This window comes from Rattus rattus, chromosome 1 (assembly GCF_011064425.1).
Source record: "Rattus rattus isolate New Zealand chromosome 1, Rrattus_CSIRO_v1, whole genome shotgun sequence".
Lineage (NCBI taxonomy): Eukaryota > Metazoa > Chordata > Mammalia > Rodentia > Muridae > Rattus > Rattus rattus.
The window spans coordinates 19907610-19926527 of record NC_046154.1 but is presented as its reverse complement, the minus strand read 5'-3'; the positions used below and the strand labels follow the sequence as shown (position 1 = coordinate 19926527).

Sequence of the window (18918 nt, the reverse complement as noted above, 5' to 3'; positions counted from 1 at the left end):
ACTTGGGAGAGACACAGCAGAGGTAGTGTCCTAGGAAGAGATCAGAGTTTCCTGTGGATGAATTTCCATGGGCAGCAATGGAAGGTTCTAGTATGGAAATGGATGCTATGGTCAGTTTATATTTTGGAGAAAATTATCCTGCCTACCTTGGTGATGGATTAGGGATCTCAAGAGTGGAGGCTGAGAGCCCATTTGAGTGTGAAAAATTTGTTAAAGTTTGCTGCAGGTCACATCCCTATGATGTTATGTCCATCATGTACAGACATCTGAACCTTTTTTCTTTTTCCGTTTGCATATGCATGTGTGTATGTGTTTTGTACATGTGTGGGCCCATGTCTGCTGGTGCATATGCGTGTGAGAGCCCGAGGCTGATGTTAGGAGTCATCCCTGACCACTCTTACACCTTGTTCGTTGAGACAGGGCCCCCCAACCAACCTCAGCTTTCACCTACATGACTGGTCTCTGGAGCCAGTTTGCTCTGAGGTCCCCTGTCTCCTGCTTTCTGAGTCTGGAATTACAGGGAATTTACATGGGTTTTAGGGTGTGGGGGGAGTGAACTAGGGTCCTCATGCATCTATGGACTGTAACCATTGAGCAATCGCCCCAGCTCCTGACACACGAGACTTTTGGAGCACCCTGTAGCCCAAAGGTTTTCGGGTTTCTATGCACATTGGCTTTTAGACTTTGGGGTTAGAGATGCTCGGCCTGCATGTCTGAGCCGGGGTGAACCGTGCAGGCTCATTCCTGTCCCTTTCCCATCTTGTATCCCTGTGTCCAGGAGCCTGATCTAAGCATGAAAGTGGCTGAGGAGGTGGTATCTGAGGCAGAGACCAGCGTGTGGATGGAGTCTGAAGCCCATGTGGCCCATGTGGCCCAGGTGTCTGAGGAGGCCCAGCCTCAGTCCTTGCTGGCCATGGCAAGTGTGAGAAGGGAAAGTATAGGTGTGGAAGTGGCTGTGTTGACTGAGGAGCTGCAGCCTGTGGATCAACAGCAGGTGTTGGCCCGGTGAGCACCGGGGTTCAGGGGTCAGAGGCCTAGGGGATGATGAGAAGAACCCTGGCCAAGGCTGGAGGTTGAGGAGTTATAGCATGGGCTGAGGTGAGGTGAGATCCACTTCTCACCCTCTACTGAGCCCAGACCAGGCTCCACCATAAGAGAGGCAGTGGGGAAGTGCCACAGCAGGCCAGGTAGTTCTGACCAGAGCCACAGGGATACCAGCCAGGATGTGACTGATCCATAACAGATTTAAAACTGGGACACGAGCCCCATGCTGAAAGAGTACGGCCATGAGCCAGCTCCAGGGCAGGCTCTATCAGTATGGGGGATGGCTCATCCCTGAGCCCTTAGGTCACTGCTTGGAGGAACGCAGCTCTAGCTCTTTGCGCCTCAGTTGTACCACTCTGTGAAATGGGTTGTGGGGAGCAGGTGGCAGGTGCCAGCAGGCCAGCAGGATCTGTGACCCCTCCTTTCCCCTCCTGGCTGCAGCTTGCAGTTGCTGGAGCAGCAGGTGGTGGGGGGTGAGCAGGCTAAAAACAAGGACCTGAAGGAGAAGCACCGGAGACGGAAGCGGTACGCAGATGAGCGCAAGAAGCAGCTGGTGGCCGCACTGCAGAACTCGGACGAGGACAGCGGGGACTGGGTGCTGCTCAATGTCTATGACTCTATCCAGGAGGAAGTGAGGGCCAAGAGCAAGCTGCTGGAGAAGATGCAGAAGAAGGTGAGGCCCGGTCTGGCTCGGGTTGCTGGCTCCATGGCCCGGCTATGCATCGGCATGCCTGGCCAACAGCTGGCAACCCGGTGTTCTTCACACAAGCACGTATCAAGTGCCTGCTGTGCGTCCCTTCCGACGCTCCAGAGGAAATGTCTAAATAGGGCGTGGTAGCCAAGGCTGGGGCGGGGTGGTTGGAGACCAAGATTTTGCAGGACCGTGGATACAAGGAAGTGCTTGTTACTTGCTGGTAGAGAGGGTGGTGCATGGAGAGTCAAGGCTCAGAGGCTGGACACAGTGTCGATGGGGCAAACTGGGGAGCCATTGGGGAAAGGTTGCCAGTGGGGGGGGCAGTTTGGGGACAAAGTGGACAGACAGGTGCTGCTCACCCCTGGTCACTTCTCCTTGGCTCAGCTCCGGGCAGCGGAAGTAGAAATCAAGGACCTGCAGTCAGAGTTCCAGCTGGAGAAGATTGATTACCTGGCAACCATCCGCAGGCAGGAGCGGGACTCCATGCTCTTCCAGCAACTCCTGGAGCAGGTGCAGCCTCTCATCCGCAGAGACTGTAACTATAGCAACCTGGAGAAGATCAGGCGAGAGTCGAGCTGGGATGAGGATAACGGCTTCTGGAAGATCCCAGAACCCATCATACTGAAAACCAGCCTCCCAGTAGGTCAGGTGCTCAGCTGTCCTGCCCCGCCCCCACCCTGCCCCTTTGACAGCTTGCAGAGTGACAAAGCCTGGCCTCTTCCTGCAAGCTGGGGGTGCGTTCCATGTGTTGTCCCCGAGGAGGTGCGCTAGGGAGGCAGACAGGTGTGTGTGTATGTGTGTGTGTGGAGGTGACCTCTGACACATGGGGGCAATGATAGCCCCTTCCTTAAAGCTGCTGTGAGGCCCGTGGTATGCTCAGGCATGTAAATACCTCAGAGTGCTGCCCGGCACAGAATGAAGGCTTGCTTCTGTCACCGCTGACAGTCCCACAAAGGATCGTGATTAAAACTGGATCTCCAGACAAGGCACAGTCCTGCATGCCTGTCATCCCAGTATTTGGGAGGTAGAGGCAGGAGGATCAGAAGTTCACGGTTATTCTTGGCTACATAGGAAATTGGGTTTACATGAGACCCTACTTCAAGACTGAAGCAAAATGGGCTGGAGGGATGGCTCAGTGGTTAGGAGTACATGCTGCTCTTGCAGAGGACCAGGGTTTGGGTCCTGGTACCCACATCTGGCATTTCACACTGCCAGTAACTTCTGCTGTGGTGGGATATGGTGTCACTTCTGGCCTTTGTGGGTACCAGGCATGTACATGATGCACACACAGGCAAGCAAAACACTCACACATGAACTAAAGGTAAACTAGTAAATAAAACCCATGAACCAGGGGCTGGAGAGATGGCTTAGCAGTTAAAAACACTGGCTGCTCTTCCAGAGAACCAGGGTTCAATTCCCAGCACCCACAAATATCTATAATTCCAGTTCCAGGGGACCTGACACCTTGATGCAGACAAAACACTAATGCATATTAAAAAAAAAAAAAACAAAAGAAAACCATGAAACCAAAGCAAAGAAAAATTAAACTGAGTCTTACAGGATCAAATCCACAGCCAGAGCAGTGAGTTAGACTAGGACATAGAAAGCAGCTGTTCAAGTTCAGTCTCTGCTTTGGCCATTGACTTTCTGTGTGAAGATAACTGTTCTCTGAGCTTCACAAAGAAGGGGGTTGGATGAAGTGACTTTAAGAACCCATCCAGGGGTTGAGGATTTAGCTCAGTGGTAGAGCACTTGCTAAGGCCCTGGGTTCGGTCCCCAGCTCCGGAAAAAAAGAAAAAAAAAAATCTAAAGCTTACAAGAACCCATCCAGCTCTGATGAATCTCAGAGTAAAGTCAGATTTTCTGTGGATTGTTTTCCGGCTAGACACAGCTGACAGCTGTGGTCATTTCAGAGGTAGGAGTGTGTGTGTGTGTGTGTGTGTGTGTGTGTGTGTGTGTGTGTATACCTTCACTTTCTTGTATGGCACCCAGCAGTCCTCTCTCTGGTCCATGTTCATTCATGCTTCCATCCCTGAATTGATGGGGAGCCATAGATGTCAGTTATCAACATAAACTCCAGCCAGCTCCATTTCCCATGAGCTCTGGGCAGCATCAGTCCTCCCCTAGTCCTCCCCTGGTGTCCAGCAGGGAGCAGTGGCATCAATTCCTACAGCTGAGCCCTCTTGTCCTCTTCCCTTGGCTAGGCTGGGAAGTATCCCTTGTTTTCTACCTCCAGCCTGCCCTGACCCCTAGCCCAGGCAGGACTGCTCCCTCGGACACCCTCCTTCTGGCCTCTCAGTTTCTGTTTTCTCATAGCAGTTCCAACTGGGACACAGAACAAGCCAGCTCGAAAAACCTCTGCAGTGGACAGTGGTGAGCCACACATGGTAAGGCCCAAGGGTTGGAATAAAGGGCTGGGTGGGGTGGGGGTGCCCACGAGTGGGTCAGTGAAGCCTCAGCCTGCGTTTGTCTTGCCTGGGGATGAAAGCCAGGAGCTGGGCCTGGACCTTTTCTCTTACCATGGCAGACACCTGGACCCTCGGGTCCCTCATTCAGAATGACAAAGGGAGAGCCTAATCCAACCAAACAACCCCTTGGGCAGCTCATGGTGACTGCCTGTAGTGTCTCATGCTGCCCGAAGGCTGCATTTACCTCAGTGGCTTAACTTCCTAAGAAAGAAGACGCTTTAAAACATTTCTAGCCTGGGACTTCAAAGAGGTTCTATCAGAACGTTTAGTTCCAAGTGCCAGATGCAGTTAACCCAGAATAGGGACCTCACCGATCCACATAGGTGGGCCAGCTTCAAGCATGGCTGGATGTAGGGGCTCAGTCTGGGCTCTGTGTTGGGCTTTGCCCTGTGTCTTCACCTCTGAGCTAACAGCTTCACGCTTTCTTCCCAAGGCGTGGGGAGGGGGAGGGAAGGGAGTAATGGCTTCTTGCGGTTACAATGCCAGTGGTTCTTAACCTGTGGGGTCGAGACCCTTCTGGGTTTTGAATGACCCTTTCACAGGGGCTGCATATCAGATAAACCTGCATATCGGTATTTGCATCACGATTCATAACGGTAGCAAAATGACAGTTACGGAGTAGCAATGAAAATAGGTTTATGGTCGGGGGTCACCACAACATGAGGAACCGTATCAAAGGGCCCCAGCATTAGGAAGTTGACTATTTCAAGCCATCCTTATATCGAAGCTTGTGGAAAGACTGAGATTGGCTCTGCCTGGTCACTTGTCTACTCTTGGACCAGGTCCTACGTTCAGGAGGATGTAGTTCTGTGGTTAGTGCTAGCCTAGGTCCTACATCTGGGACTTCTCTCTCAGCTGGATGGGAAGAAAGGGCTCCCCAGTGTAAAGGATCCAGACTGAGGAAAGCAAGCTCGTCAGAGCTGTTTTGAGAAAGACTCTTCCCAGGAGAGGAAGGGGAAGAAGTACTGGCCACAAAAGTAGCTGACGGCGGAGTTTTGTTGTTGTTTGCATTGTGTGTACATGGAGGGACTGGGGCCAAGTATTTCTATCACCCTTGCCCGTGGTGAAGCTGGAAGAAGGCACGTGAACCTCCCATCTCAAGGAAGGGGAGGGGAGGCTGTGACTTCCCTGCTCCAAGCTGCTTGGGTCCCCACCCTGGGAGTCGTGGGAGTAACCCCAAGACATGTCCAGCACAGCGTGGTGCCACCCAGAGAAGCTCCTGAGCCTGGGTAGGCCCACAGTGGCTGTCACTCACGAGGTTCTGACATCCCAGCAGGAGGAAGACAGGTATAAGCTGATGCTCAGCCGAAGCGACAGTGAGAATATCGCTAGTAACTACTTCCGCTCCAAGCGGGCCAGCCAGATCCTCAGCACGGACCCCATGAAGAGCCTCAGTGAGTGTCCTGCCCGCTGGGGCTTCCCCTCCTCCACACCCACCGGGAAATATGCCACGGGGATGATTTTGGATGCAGGCACGAAAACCTTCCTCCACGAAAGCCTCAGTCAGTTATGAAATAAGGGGCATGGCACCCGCTTCTCAGGATTAGAGGAGACCGAGAAATGGGACCACGTGATAATAGGTAGCTGTGGTACTCAACGTTCACTGCTACAACAAATACCCGAGAGAAGCTCCTTAAAGGAGTGCTGGGAAAGTGGCTCAGATGGTAGAGCGCTTGCCTGGCATGTACCAGGGCACGGGTTCAATTCCCAGCATTATACCCCGTAATCCCAGCTCTCTCTCACAGAGAGTTTGAGACCAGTTATGTGAGACCCTGTCTCAAAAGGAGAAGACTGAATGATCGGTTTGGTTCTACAGTTTCTCCTTTGGGTGAGAGACTGAGTGGGACCTGCTTAGCGGCTCACATCTTGGTAGCCACCATGGTAACCATGGTAACCAGTAAGCTTTTACTATGGGCTTTCCCACTCTGCTCTTTTGATCCATCCAGGCCTCTAGCCTACTACGTGGTGTTACTCCCTTCAGTGCACATCTTTCTTCTTCATTTGCTTTTCCGTAGACTGCTCTACTCTGGAACCTACCCATCCGCCCAGACGCTCTCGGAGATGTGTGTTGATGCCTCTTCATACAACCTAGTTGATAAGATTAACCTTCACAGGGGCCAAGAGTTGGCTCAGTGGTTAAGTGGTTAAGAGGAGGCTGATTGAGTTCCCAGCGCCTACACGGTGGCTCGCCATCCATAACTCCTGTCCCAGGGGATCCAGTACCCTCTTATGACCTCCTTGAACATTGCCCATGTTGTTTGCACACATACATGCAGGCAAAAGCATCCATACACACAAAACAAATGTAAAGTTTTTAAAGATTAACCTTAGTACAGAGTCTCCTGTTTGCTCAAAGAGAGGGTCTGTTTTTGACACACAAGCAGGCCTTTTGCATGGGGCACACACACATCAGGTTTCCTCAGAATCTCTTATGGTAACTTTCCTCAAAGGAGGCTATGACAAGGGAGCAAAAAGGTCCCCGTAGCAAAAACAGTTCGAGGGATTGGAAAATCACTTCACTCTTCTCTTAAAACTAAAAGCGGGCTGGCCGGATGGTTCACAGGATAACGGTGCTTGCCACCAAGCCTGAGGACCTGAGCTCGATCTTCAGGCCCCACGTGGAGAGGGAGAGCTCATCCCCACAGGTTGTTCTCCTATCTCTACACAGGCACCGAGGAGCAAACAAATGAATGTAACAGAATGTTAGAAACATAGAACCCACAGGGCTTCCGGTGAAGTATCTATTGGAAGCAAACCTTAGTGCTAGAGGGATGGATGGCTCAGTAGATAATGTGCTGGCTGCTCTTGCAGAGGACCAGGGTTTTTAGTTCCCAGCACTATGGCAACTCACAAACCTCTGTAACCCCTGTTCCAGGAGATCTGATGCCCTACTCTGGTCTCTGTAGGCCCAGCACACACACAGGACACAGACATACGTTTGGGCAAAACATCTCTATTATCAAAAGTAAAACTTTCTAAAGTTGACGTAGACACAGTGAGTAGAGTTGGGGGTAGGAGAGGGAAGGGTTGTGAAGTCGTTAAGGGGCTGCCACTGTGCCCACATGACAGATGAAGAAACTGAGGCTTAAGAGCCGACACTGGTAGGAAATGCTGGACTGCTCTTTGTGCGCGGGCTTCTCTGACTTAGGTACCAGGCTGGAGCCTCAGTTAGAGGCTTTAAAACTCCAACTCCCTACCCTACTCTTCGGACTCAGAAGTAATACTAAATCTGAGATCCCAGCAGGGCAGCCTTAAAGGGGTCCCAGCTACAGCGCCAGCCTCAGGTGGGCGGGTATTGCCAGACCCTCTGCCTCTACCTGTGGCACTGTCTCCTCTCACCATTGCCTCTGCTTCTTCTCCACAGCTTATCACAACTCACCACCGGGGCTCAATTCCTCTCTGAGCAACAGCTCCGCCCTGCCGCCCGCCCAGACCCCTGAAATACCCCAGCCCCGGCCCTTCCGCCTGGAGTCCCTTGACATCCCCTTTTCCAAAGCCAAGCGTAAAAAAAGCAAAAGCAGCTTCAGCGGCGAGCCTCTGTGACCCAGCTGCCTGCTGCTATCTGCTTTCAAGTTTCTAGAAACTTCCAAGTCCTCTCTGCGAAGCCCCAACCAGGCCTCCTCTCTCCTTCTCCACAGTGTCCCCAAGCCCAAGGGGATCTTAGCCCTGGGAAGACACATTCCCCCCTTCCCCCCAGAGAACTCACTCTGGTCCAGGGCTTGAGCTTTGTGGAAGTTGGACTGCACTTCTCAGGGAGAGGCCTGCCCCAGCTGTTCACATGAGCCAGTGATCCCGCTGACTTGCCTGCCACCGAGCCTACACTAGCCAGTGTGGGTCTACCTCTCATGGATCCACAAGCATCCTCACATGAAGCACAGGAGCTGCCACATGGACAGGACAAAGCTCAACATCTTAGTGACTTAAGATTTGGGCCTCTGTGATTGGTCCCTTCCAAGGGAACCTGTGACACACAGCGGACACAGAGACCTGGAGCCAGCTGCTGTGCTTAGCTTACCCTTGGCCGGACAGCAGCTGGGTTGGACTGCAGCCCAGAGAAGGTGATTTACAGCTGCCCAATAAACTGCCTTTTAGAATACGCTCCCCTTCCCAACCCTCTGACGCTCCCTCGGGCCAGTCCTGTAGGGAGACTGGCTACTGCCTCAGCCGCTCCAGGGGACCTGTCACCAGCACAAATGACTAGAGAAGCAGAACCATGTCTTGCTGAGGCAGACATGGCCTGGGTTGTGGTGTGTCTGTGTGTGTTGGTGTATGCATGTGTGTGTGTGTCTGTGTCCATGTGTGTGCCTGCATGTGTGTGTGTATGTGTCCATGTGCATGTGTGCAGATCAGAAGGCAACCTCGGCTATCATTTCTCAAGGACTTTGCTAACCAAGGCCTCTCTCCAGCCTGGGTCTTTTTTATATTTATTTATTGGGGGGGGTACATGTGGCGGGGTGTGCATGTGGAGATCTGAGGATAACCTGTTAGTTAGTTCCTTCCCTCTGCCATGTGCCAAATCTATGTCATCAGGTTTGGCAGCAAGTGTCTCCACCCAGCAGATACCTCCTTATGTCCCAAACCACCCAAGCACACACGCAGACGCACGTGTGTGCACAGACACACACACACACACACACACACACACACACACACCCCCTTCTGTGTGTGGGTGGGGGATATATGTCATGATGCTTAGATGTGGGGGTGACAGGCCAGCTTCTAGGGATGGCTTCTCTCCATCCATCCACTGTGGGTTCCAGGGACAGAACACAGGCTTGTGCAGCAGATGTGGTTACCGCTGTCCCGCCTGTCTTTAGGGGCCTGAACTGGAGCTCAGCGTCCTGACATGGGTGAATCCAGGTTGCCATGACAGCCCACCCCTCTGTATTCCAAGCCTGACCTTGGTTTGCCCACAGTCAGGGAGATGAGTCCTGAGCCACCTCTGTAAATTAGAGTCACACCTACTTCCCGGTGTTCCGTGAAGGGTTAGAGAGTGTGTACTAACTCTGTACTGAGCTAGCTTCCCCACTCTGCCCTCCTCCTTATACCAGTGGTAGGCCTTACCCTTGGGCCAAGGAGTTCACTGAAGAAGCCCGGTATAGGGTGAGTCCCCCTCCTCAGGTTTCTGTGGGAGTAAAGCCCCACCCACCCCCTAAGAAAACTAAAGATTCAGATCTCTCTGAAGGGATTCCTGGGGAGGGCAGGCACCTCTGGAGGGAGCTGAAAGAGCAGCAGGTAGCAGTTGGGCAACTCAAGGGTGTGTGCTGAGGCTGGCCCTACTCAGAGCAGAGGGAGATAGAACTTTGGTGATGAGTTTAGGTGGGTATGCCCAGAGCAGGGGCACACCAGTAAAGTCAGTGTCACTGAGTGGTGCGGTTGGGCTGCAGAGAAGTTCGGACCAATAATTTTTATATGGAGATGGTCTCATCCCGCTGTCTTTGAACGCGCGTGTAGCTGAGGACAACTTTGAACTAATTATCTTGATGTTTGAACCTCGAGCGACAGGGTTACAGGTGCCTAGTTTTATATGATACTGGGGATCAAACCTAGGCCTTCCTTCACACTAAATAAGCATTTCACCCACTGAACATCCCTAGACTTCTGTTCTATTTCTGTCCTGAGTTTGGGTTGGTGTGTGTGTCAAGAAGACAACTTACAGAAGTTTGCTCTCCCCTTCCACCATGTGGAGCCCTGGGTTTGAACTCGGGTCATCAGTCTCAGTGGCAAGCAAGCACCTTTACCAGCTGAGCCATCTTGATGGCACCCCATGTTGGCATACAGACAATTCTTGTGTAGCTGCTTGCCAGGCGTATAAGGACGAATAAAGACTCTTCGGCTATCCCATCTCTCTGCCTCTCTCCTCCCTCTTTCACTCTCCCCACATGTTCTTGGTTGGTCTCTCTCCCTCTTCTCTCTATCCTCTGTTCCCCCTTTCTGTCTCTACCCTGTCCCAGGTCCCCTTTCCTTCCTCCGCCAATAATCTTTATACTAGGTCTGTCGCATGGCTTGACTGTTCAGAGGAACCCCTTGGCCGGGGCCGCCAAGTTGCTCCCTCCCGCCGCATTATACCGCCGTTTTATAAAGCAACACCCCCAGCTCTCAATATGTAACCCTGCAAGGTCAAATCCACTATGTGGGCCAGGCTAGCCTCAGAGTCACAAAGATCTGCCTGTCTCCGCCTCCCACTCGAGCGCTGGAATTAAAAGCACGGACCACAAAACCCGGTGTGAAGAGCCTTTTAATCACTAACCTACCTGCCCCTTGGCCATCCACTCTGTTTCGGGTCTGGCCAGATTCTATTTGCCCAGCTCATTGCTCCCGAGAGTTAGGGACCTGCTTCCGAGCACTTTAGATCAGTGAAAAACGAAGAAGTGTCCCCAATCTGGTCCAAGTAGTTGCATCCTGGGGGAAGGGGACGCTGGTAAGGACTAACAGCCAAAGAACCGGAAAGTCTAAGAGACACTGGAGGAAGAGTTTGAGACCCGCGGCAGGAGCCGGCCTGGGCGGAGGCAAAGGGCTCTCGGCTTTATTGATTGGCAGCAGCTACGGAGCTGTCTCTCTTGGATTGGCGCTCTTCCATGAGGGAGGCGGAGCTTCAAGTGCATTTCGCCAATAAGGTTTGGAGACTCGGCTTCCGAAGGGCCACTTCCGGCGGCGTTCCCTGCTTCTCAGTCCGTCTCTGCCGCGGCATGGGCCACGGGGCCACGGAGTACCCGGACCACTTCTAGGTGGTACTCCATCGCTGCGAGCGGCCATTGGGCGGCCGCGAGGGACGCTTCCGGTGCCCAGGTGCTGGCCTCTCCCGCTGGAAGATGAAGATGGTTCCCCGCCTCGTTGTCCGTGCCTGGCCTCTCTGCGGGCTGCTGCTGGCTGCGCTCGGCTGTGTCTGCGCCAGCGGTCCCCGCACCCTCGTGCTGCTGGACAACCTGAACGTGCGGGACACGCACTCACTGTTCTTCCGCAGCCTGAAGGGTGAGCGCGGCGCCGAGGGCATGGTCCGGGTTGGGGCTGAGACGGCGGCACTCTCCGAGGGCTGCAGCAGGGATTCCTCTCCTGATCGTCTGCCCCGACTTCCTGTTTTCTTTTCCTTCAGACCGGGGCTTTGAGCTCACCTTCAAGACTGCAGATGACCCCAGTTTGTCCCTTATTAAGTACGGGGAGTTCCTCTATGACAACCTTATCATCTTTTCCCCGTCGGTGGAAGGTAAGGGCGCGCGTCGCCCCTAGAACTGGGATTAGAGGGCTCAGGAGACGGTTGTCTTGTTCCTAAGTATGTCCTGGATCTTGGGGTGAGTTGCGAAGCACAGTAGACGAAAATGTTAATTACACCCTGGACCTTGGAGATTTCATCTGTCAAAAAGATAACAGCTAAGGATAGAGAGCCAAATGTCACGACATACACTTCGCTTCTGGAGAAGGGGCTTTTCTCTAACCAAGGTCCTGATAAAGAAGCCCTTGATTTGTCTTGCTTGTGTACAAAGAATTGTCAAGTTATTAACATGGATTGCTATAAAAAGCCATTCTGCAGGTGGTAGATCATCAGGATACAAATAGATACATATCTATCATCCCTTGAGTCGATGGATGTGTCTGGCTGACTAACATAAGGCTAATTGGTATTGGTGGTGGTGGGGTGTATGCATGTATGTGAGGTTGTGCACACTTCTGTGGACATGTAGTATCAGGTCATCTACTCTGTCATACTCCTCCTTGCTCTGTTAAGACAGGGTCTCTCACTGAAGCTGAAGGTTGTCGAATTGACTAAGCAGGCTAGCCAGTGAGCTCTCAGAATCAACCTCTTCCTCCTAATGCCTGGGTTATAGGCCCTACTTGTCATTCCAGCCCTTACTGGAGATTTGAACCCAGTGACCCGTGGCCACCTGTTAAGCCATCTCGCCAGCCCTCCGACACTATTGAATGGAGTGAATATCTCTAACTTATACTTCGCTATTTCTGTCTTACAAGGCAGCTCAGTCCACCACTGAACTTTTTTTTTTTAAGAAGATAGACTGAGCTGAAATTTGTCTCTCTCTTCCATGTGTATTTATGGAAACGTACTCTTAACTCCCTCCGGAGAGTCTGGTGTTTCTGGCCGAGAGCAGACAATGGCAGAGTCTCATTTTTTTTTTCCCCCCGGAGCTGAGGACCGAACCCAGGTCCTTGCGCTTGCTAGGCAAGCGCTCTACCACTGAGCTAAATCCCCAACCCCTCATTTTTTTATCTTGCTGAGATTCATGGCTTTAGCCTCCTCAGATGTGTCTTCACCTGACTAGCTATCTCCAGTTCCTTTGGCAATTTTTTTTAAACATCTTTTTTAAAAATATAATTTAGTTATTTTTATCTTATGCACATTGGTGTTTTGATTGCATGTGTGTCGTGTGAGTGTGTCGGGTCCCCTGAAACAGGAGATACAGGCGTGCTAGGAATTGAACCCAGGTCCTCTGGAGGAGTAGACAGTGCTCCTGCCAGTGCTCGTAACTGTGGAGCCGTCTCTCCAGTCTGACACATTTCTTATGTGTTTGTTTGTTTGTTTGTTTGTTTTTGTATGGGTGTTTGGCCAGCATGTATGTCTCTCTCACCGTGTTTATGCCTGATGCCTTAGGACTGGAGTTGCAGACAGTTGGGAGCTGTTGTGTGGGTGCTGGGAATTGAACTCTGGTCCTCTGGAAGAGCAGCCAGTGTGCTTAACCATTGAACCATCTCTCCAGCTATGGCCATTTCTTTCGCCCTGTTGTTTTGGTGAACATGCTAGACAGTTTTTCTGTTTCATCTTTGGCTCAGGCTGTCCCTGTCTGAGGTAAGATGTCCCTGCCATTCCTTCCTTCGGTTGAAGAAACGTAGATGGCCTTTGGTTTCCTTTTGTATTCTGTAGTTCATACAAGAGTGGGTTCTGCCAGCTGTCTAAAGTGCCGGTCCCCTCAGCTCCTGCTATCTCCCTTTAAGTCCCATGAAAAACTCCCTCCCCTGACCCACCCAGCACCTACTCCTGGTTTAGGAATGCTTTCATAGCCTGGTCACAGTACCTTCTGACCACACGCCACCTGTACCCAGTGCTGCCCTGGGACCAAGGAAGTCACTTTCTCTAGCTCAGAATCCTCCAGTGGCTCCTGCCAGTCCCAGTCTTCCAATAACTGACTCCCTCACTCACCTCACTCCTGGCCTGGCAGACTTCACACACCGTTGTTCACCCTGCCTGTGTGCTCTGCCTGTGTGCTGCTGTCCGGCTCACCCTTCTATCTTCGAGGGTCACTGGTTCAAGGCTCTCCTCACTAACCTGAGTGCAACAGCTTCCTTCCCTCATTGTCCCTTTCTTTGTTCCCAGCCCATAAGAAAAACTCAGCAAGGAAGTGGACTTATGTCAAAGTTCACTCTGAAGGGAGCCGTAGGGCTCAGCAAGCTCCATCTGGTGTTAGTCACTAAGTGAACTGACCAGAGCAGGGTAGGAGCTCATCCGTCAAATGCCGGGACCCAGCAAGCCCTTTGGGTGATGTTTAAAGCACTGAATGGTTCTGCTGTGGATAATGGAAAGTAGGAGCTGTTTGTGTTTGGCCAGTGAACCTCAGGGTCAAGTGAGTGTCATCTGTGGGTTCTGTAGTGCCTTCTCAAGCAGCTTAGGTGGGTGACATTGATAGAATACTGGAAGGTGACCCAGGCACGGTGCCAGCGATGGGGAAGGCTGCAGGTGTCTGAGGCGTCTGCGCATTTGAACAGTGGTTCTATGAAAATGGGGGTGGAGTTGTTGAGCGTTTTTGAGTGAATAGATGTGGCTCGGAATATGTGCTGTCACTTCAGCAAACGTGACCGGGCAGGGCGTGTTTGGTAATGGCATCTGAGTGCTGATGGCATCTGAGTGCTGAGGTATTGCTTCCAGCTCCCAGGTTTGTGCCGCGTCACGGTGGTGAGTTCACGCGCACCCTCTCATTTTGGGATCAGCTCCAGCTGCTCTGGAGGGTCTCTCACCTCCATCCAGGTGTCAGAGCGGAGACAGAGTGCTTATGGTCACTGTGTCCGGGGCCTTCTTTTCAGATTTTGGAGGCAACATCAACGTGGAGACCATCAGTGCCTTCATCGACGGCGGTGGCAGCGTTTTGGTGGCTGCCAGCTCTGATATCGGTAAGTCGGCCCTAGGAAGTTGCAAGGCCCCACTTCCTCGTGGAGCTCAGAGAGCTTGGCATGCAGGAGATGCCAGGGAGGCAGTGAGAGAGCGAGCTGCAGGGTTATCTGGCCCTGGGGCCCTGATGGTGCGTAGCGTGAGTCTATGCTCCTAACAAGCCCGTATAAAAGACACACAGCCCGGGTGTTTATTCACAAGCCATAAGCCTAGACTGGGCAGATCTAACCTACTCCCTCCCCAGCTGTGTGTGGTCCTGGTCCAAGGAGGCTTCTTCCTCTTCTCTCTACCTGCAAATCCCTCACTTAAGTCTCCAGTCCCACCTTTCTCCCTCCACTGCCCAGTCACAGGCTCTAGGCTTTTATTGACCAGTGAAATTGGGGAGAAGGTTCACATGGCATCATCTGAGTACCAGAGAATCTGCTGTTGGGGCTACCCCCATCTTGAGGAACCAGTATTTGGTTTTAAATACAAGCAACATCAGACCAACCCAGTACAGATGGGAACGAGGAAGTCGGGGGAGGCAGTGGGTGGATTTAGTTTTGGATTCTGTGTTTTGAAAGTTCCGAAGTTGTACAGCAGAAGGGAGAGAATTGTGTCCCTAGTTCATGTACTGGTCCCTCAGCTCCAGCAGCAGACAGCTCAGGGCCTGTTTGCAGCATTGATAGACTTTGATCTCAGTGGGTCCGTCTGTTGGTGGGTTGGCGAGGAGGACAGGTGAGCTCAGGCCTGTTGAAGCCAGCATTGGCTGTGGCTTTGCTAAGTGTGCTAAGGGGGGTGTAGGTAGAACCAAGTGTTGCATCTTTGTGGAAGGAGCGGGAGGCTGCGATTTAGCTCATCTAAGCTCTGGAGGTGGGGCCTTGCCTGATGAAGGTGCTGGGCACTGTGTCTGACTGGTTGAGGGTGAGATGGGAAGCTGTGACCTGTGTTGTCTGGTCTGGATCTGTGCAGGTGACCCTCTTCGGGAGCTAGGCAGTGAGTGTGGGATTGAATTTGATGAGGAAAAAACAGCTGTCATCGACCACCACAACTACGATGTCTCAGACCTTGGCCAGGTAAGCAGGCTTGTCCCCTCAGCCGTCTGGAACTCACAGCAGAGTTCTGCCTTGCTTAGAGAGCAGGTGGACGTAGCAAGGGCTCCCTGGCCCAGGCCCTCTGGGTGACCCTGCTCGCCTTGTCTGTTCCCTTTGCAGCATACACTCATCGTGGCTGGCACTGAGAACTTGCTGAAGGCCCCAACCATTGTTGGCAAGTCATCTCTGAACCCCATTCTCTTCCGAGGAGTTGGGTGAGTGTGCAGGGGACAGTGAGACCTGAAGGGACAGGGCTACCTGCTGTTTGTGGACATCGAGCCGAATTTAGGGTTGAGAGTGTTCCTTCCCCAGGTGGTACCTGGGAGCCTTACTGTAAATGAGGAGCCCGAGTGCTCGGCTGTGGAGAAAGGGTCCTTCCTGGCCGGATGCAGTGCTTCTGCCTTACTCAGGAGGTCAAAGCAGGGGGTGGGGCGTCCATGCAGCCTAGCTAGTGGGACCATATCATTGGTTGGATGGATGGATGGACGGACGGTCGGACGGATACACGGATGATGAACAAATGAGAAAGGGAATTACTCACTTCTCTTTTCCCTAGGGGAGATGGCGTGGGACCCCGTGTCCTGCAGCCACCTCCTGCTCAGTGCTAGGCACTCTCTCCTCTTTGCAGAATGGTGGCCGACCCTGACAATCCCTTGGTTTTGGACATCTTAACAGGCTCTTCAACCTCTTACTCCTTCTTCCCAGATAAACCAATCACCCAGGTAAGAGCTAAGGCAGGCTCCATACTCCAGCTCCTGGCCCAGTGGCAGGCTCAGAGCAGAGCCGTGCTGACACTAACGTGTCCAACACACACATGCACACACAGCCATGGGCTGTGCTGACCCTGATCAAGAGGTGATGGGACTGAGAGGGTCCTCCCTCGGGTGGGTGTGGAGACAGAGCTCTGTAGGTGTCCAGCTTGCTCTCCACTTGCTGTGGTAGCTTTGTCAGTACTCTGGTAAGCCCAGGTGACCACCCTGTTCTGTTCCTAGTACCCCCACGCAGTGGGGAGAAATACTCTGCTGATTGCTGGGCTCCAAGCCAGGAACAATGCCCGGGTCATCTTCAGTGGCTCCCTGGACTTCTTCAGCGATGCCTTCTTCAACTCAGCAGTGCAGAAGGCCGCCCCTGGTGCACAGAGGTAAGGCCAGAGCCTGGAACATGGTAGTGCGTGCTGGCCTGTAGACATGAGCAGTCTGGCTCATTAGCACCAACAGAAAGTGAGCTGCAGCCCCGCCTCTCCTCTCCCTTCTCCAGGTATTCTCAGACAGGCAACTATGAGCTAGCTGTGGCCCTGTCCCGCTGGGTGTTCAAGGAGGAGGGTGTCCTTCGAGTGGGGCCTGTGTCCCATCACCGGGTGGGCGAGACGGCCCCACCCAATGCCTACACTGTCACTGACTTGGTGGTAAGCGGTACTGGGGAGGGCGGGTCCTAACACAGACGCTTCAGCGGCATCCACAAGGATGACAGTACTTCAGTCTGTCCCAAGAGATGTGGAGGGCCTTTGGGGTTAACCGAAGCCCTGGTGGCTGCACGGCAGTGGAGGGCCTGTTCCTTTAACTGGCAGGGCAGTCAGATTTATGGGATGAGTGACATTGCAGTTGGAGCTTGGTTGGATGTTGTAGGCTGGAGGAGAAAAGGCAGCCTGCTCCCTCTTCAGTACCTGCACTAAGGACCTCAGGCCCAGGGAAGGCAGCGGTGCTCCAGCTGTTGGCCCTGCTGAGGAGTGGTCAGCCATGCTCCATGACTGCAGGCCTCCTGGAGTCCCTGCCGTGCCTGGGGTGGGCATTAAGGGCAGTTCTGCCCGTGGTAGTGGTGCCCTTCCAGCTGCCTGCACTCCTAGCTGACCCAGCGTCTCCTCTCAGGAGTATAGCATCGTGATCGAGCAACTCTCCAATGGCAAGTGGGTCCCCTTTGACGGAGATGACATTCAGCTGGAGTTTGTACGCATCGACCCCTTCGTGAGGACCTTCCTGAAGAGGAAGGGTGGCAAGTACAGTGTCCAGTTCAAGCTGCCGGACGTGTATGGCGTGTTCCAGTTTAAAGTGGATTACAACCGGCTAGGCTACACCCACCTGTACTCCTCCACCCAGGTAGGCAAGGGGCAGTCCCGTTTCTGGCCAATAGGTGTCCCCCTTAGGCCTCCCAGCCACCAGGGCCTGCCACCTCTGTCCCTTTCCAGGTGTCGGTGAGGCCACTCCAGCACACGCAGTATGAGCGCTTCATCCCCTCGGCCTATCCCTACTACGCCAGCGCCTTCTCCATGATGGCTGGGCTCTTCCTCTTTAGCGTCGTCTTCTTGCACATGAAGGAGAAGGAGAAGTCTGATTGAGCCAGAACCTGGGACACCGCACAGCAGACAGCCAGACTTGACTGGAGTGGGTTGGTTGGGGTCTGTTTTGTTTAAGGCCATAGGAAAATGGTGCAGCCTTACCTCAGAGGGTATGACTATGGGGCGGGAGACAGGGAACATTTTTTTCTGTAAGTTTTCAAGTTCGAATCACTCTGTGGCACTTTTAATATGCACAGCCACCCCCATTTCTAAAATAAAGAGAACTACTGCCCTCACTTGTCACCCGGCCCCGTGACACTGACTATGGCAGGGCTGCAGCCTAGGGATACTGTGCCTGAACCTCCATGTCCTCAGCTCTCCTCATGGGGAGGGAAGGAGGGGACCACACCATGGATCAGACGGACAGAGCTGGCCAAGAATTGCTGGAGATACCCGAGAGGGACTGCAGAGACGACTTGGCAAAAAACACGGCTTCCTCTTGGCAAAGGACCCAGGTTCAAGTCCCAGCACCCACATGGCAGCTCACAACCGTCTCTAACTCTGGTCTGTGGAGATCTGATGCCCTTTCCTGGGCTCCCAGGAGACCAGGCATTCAGCTGATACATCATATGTTATAGACAAAACACGACATGCATAAAATAAAAACCTCTGTGTGTGTGTTCACTGGCTTTAGGTTCTCCCTGTGTTCCTTTTGTCCCTTTGTTTTTGTTTCTCTGTGTAGCTCTGGCTGTCCTGGAACTCACTCTGTGGAGCAGGCTGGTCTTGAACTCTTGAAAGCTCTGCCTGCCTCTGCCTCCCAAGTGCTGGGATCAAAGGTGTGCACACCCTCCACAGCCCAGCCACATCTGTGTTCTCAACAAGCACACGTTAAACTGTATGAGAGCAGTGAGGGTAGGAGAATATTCTAATGCCAGAACCTCAGCTCAGCACAGCATGCTCTCCTCTCCGCTGTGAATTCACATTTAATGTAAGGAAGGCCCGCCACACCGAGTGCCTGGTGGCCTTGAGGAACAGTCCCAGGCGTACCTTGCACCAGCCCTGCAGACACGCCCGCTGTTGGAGGATGGTCTTTCCTGCTGGTCCCTGAACACAGTCGTGAACATAACGTTGCCCTCAGCCTAGAGGGCATATTCCAAGTAACACTGGCCACCTCTGTCATAAAGCCCATTCCTGGCACGAGGGACAGGGATCACAAATTCATCCACTGTCTTGTCTTGGATCTCAGTGACAGGGAG

The 18918-nt window shown here is 52.9% G+C and overlaps 2 protein-coding genes across 5 annotated transcripts in view; both read left to right on the top strand.

The window, feature by feature from the left end:
- Kif17 (kinesin family member 17) overlaps positions 1-8302 on the top strand; it is a 36656-nt gene extending 28354 nt beyond the window's left edge. For 2 of the 4 annotated variants that reach the window (XM_032895618.1, XM_032895633.1), the window contains exons 10-15: positions 779-1005; positions 1486-1717; positions 2123-2381; positions 4058-4125; positions 5480-5600; positions 7571-8302. In XM_032895618.1, coding sequence (XP_032751509.1) covers positions 779-1005; positions 1486-1717; positions 2123-2381; positions 4058-4125; positions 5480-5600; positions 7571-7749 — 1086 coding nt within the window. In that variant the 3' untranslated portion in view covers positions 7750-8302. Of the gene's footprint in view, positions 1-778; positions 1006-1485; positions 1718-2122; positions 2382-4054; positions 4126-5479; positions 5601-7570 lie in introns of all 4 variants that reach the window. The other 2 variants (XM_032895625.1, XM_032895637.1) reach the window with 2 other exon arrangements.
- A 2641-nt stretch (positions 8303-10943) lies between these two features.
- Ddost (dolichyl-diphosphooligosaccharide--protein glycosyltransferase non-catalytic subunit) lies at positions 10944-18351 on the top strand. The gene is made up of 10 exons (XM_032895646.1): positions 10944-11178; positions 11300-11410; positions 14233-14319; positions 15269-15372; positions 15511-15605; positions 16019-16112; positions 16383-16531; positions 16648-16795; positions 17256-17483; positions 17573-18351. The coding sequence occupies exons 1-10, from the start codon at positions 11019-11021 to the stop codon at positions 17720-17722; spliced, it is 1326 nt and encodes a 441-aa protein (XP_032751537.1). The 5' UTR covers positions 10944-11018; the 3' UTR covers positions 17723-18351.
- Positions 18352-18918: the final 567 nt, after the last annotated feature.

Excerpts from the sequence above, each read along its gene's own strand:
- Ddost (XM_032895646.1), top strand. The coding sequence starts at position 11,019 with ATGAAGATGGTTCCCCGCCTCGTTGTCCGTGCCTGGCCTCTCTGCGGG. Across the intron at positions 11,411-14,232 it reads CTTTTCCCCGTCGGTGGAAG|ATTTTGGAGGCAACATCAAC; the intron begins GTAAGGGCGCGC and ends CCTTCTTTTCAG. Across the intron at positions 16,532-16,647 it reads GCCGCCCCTGGTGCACAGAG|GTATTCTCAGACAGGCAACT; the intron begins GTAAGGCCAGAG and ends TCCCTTCTCCAG.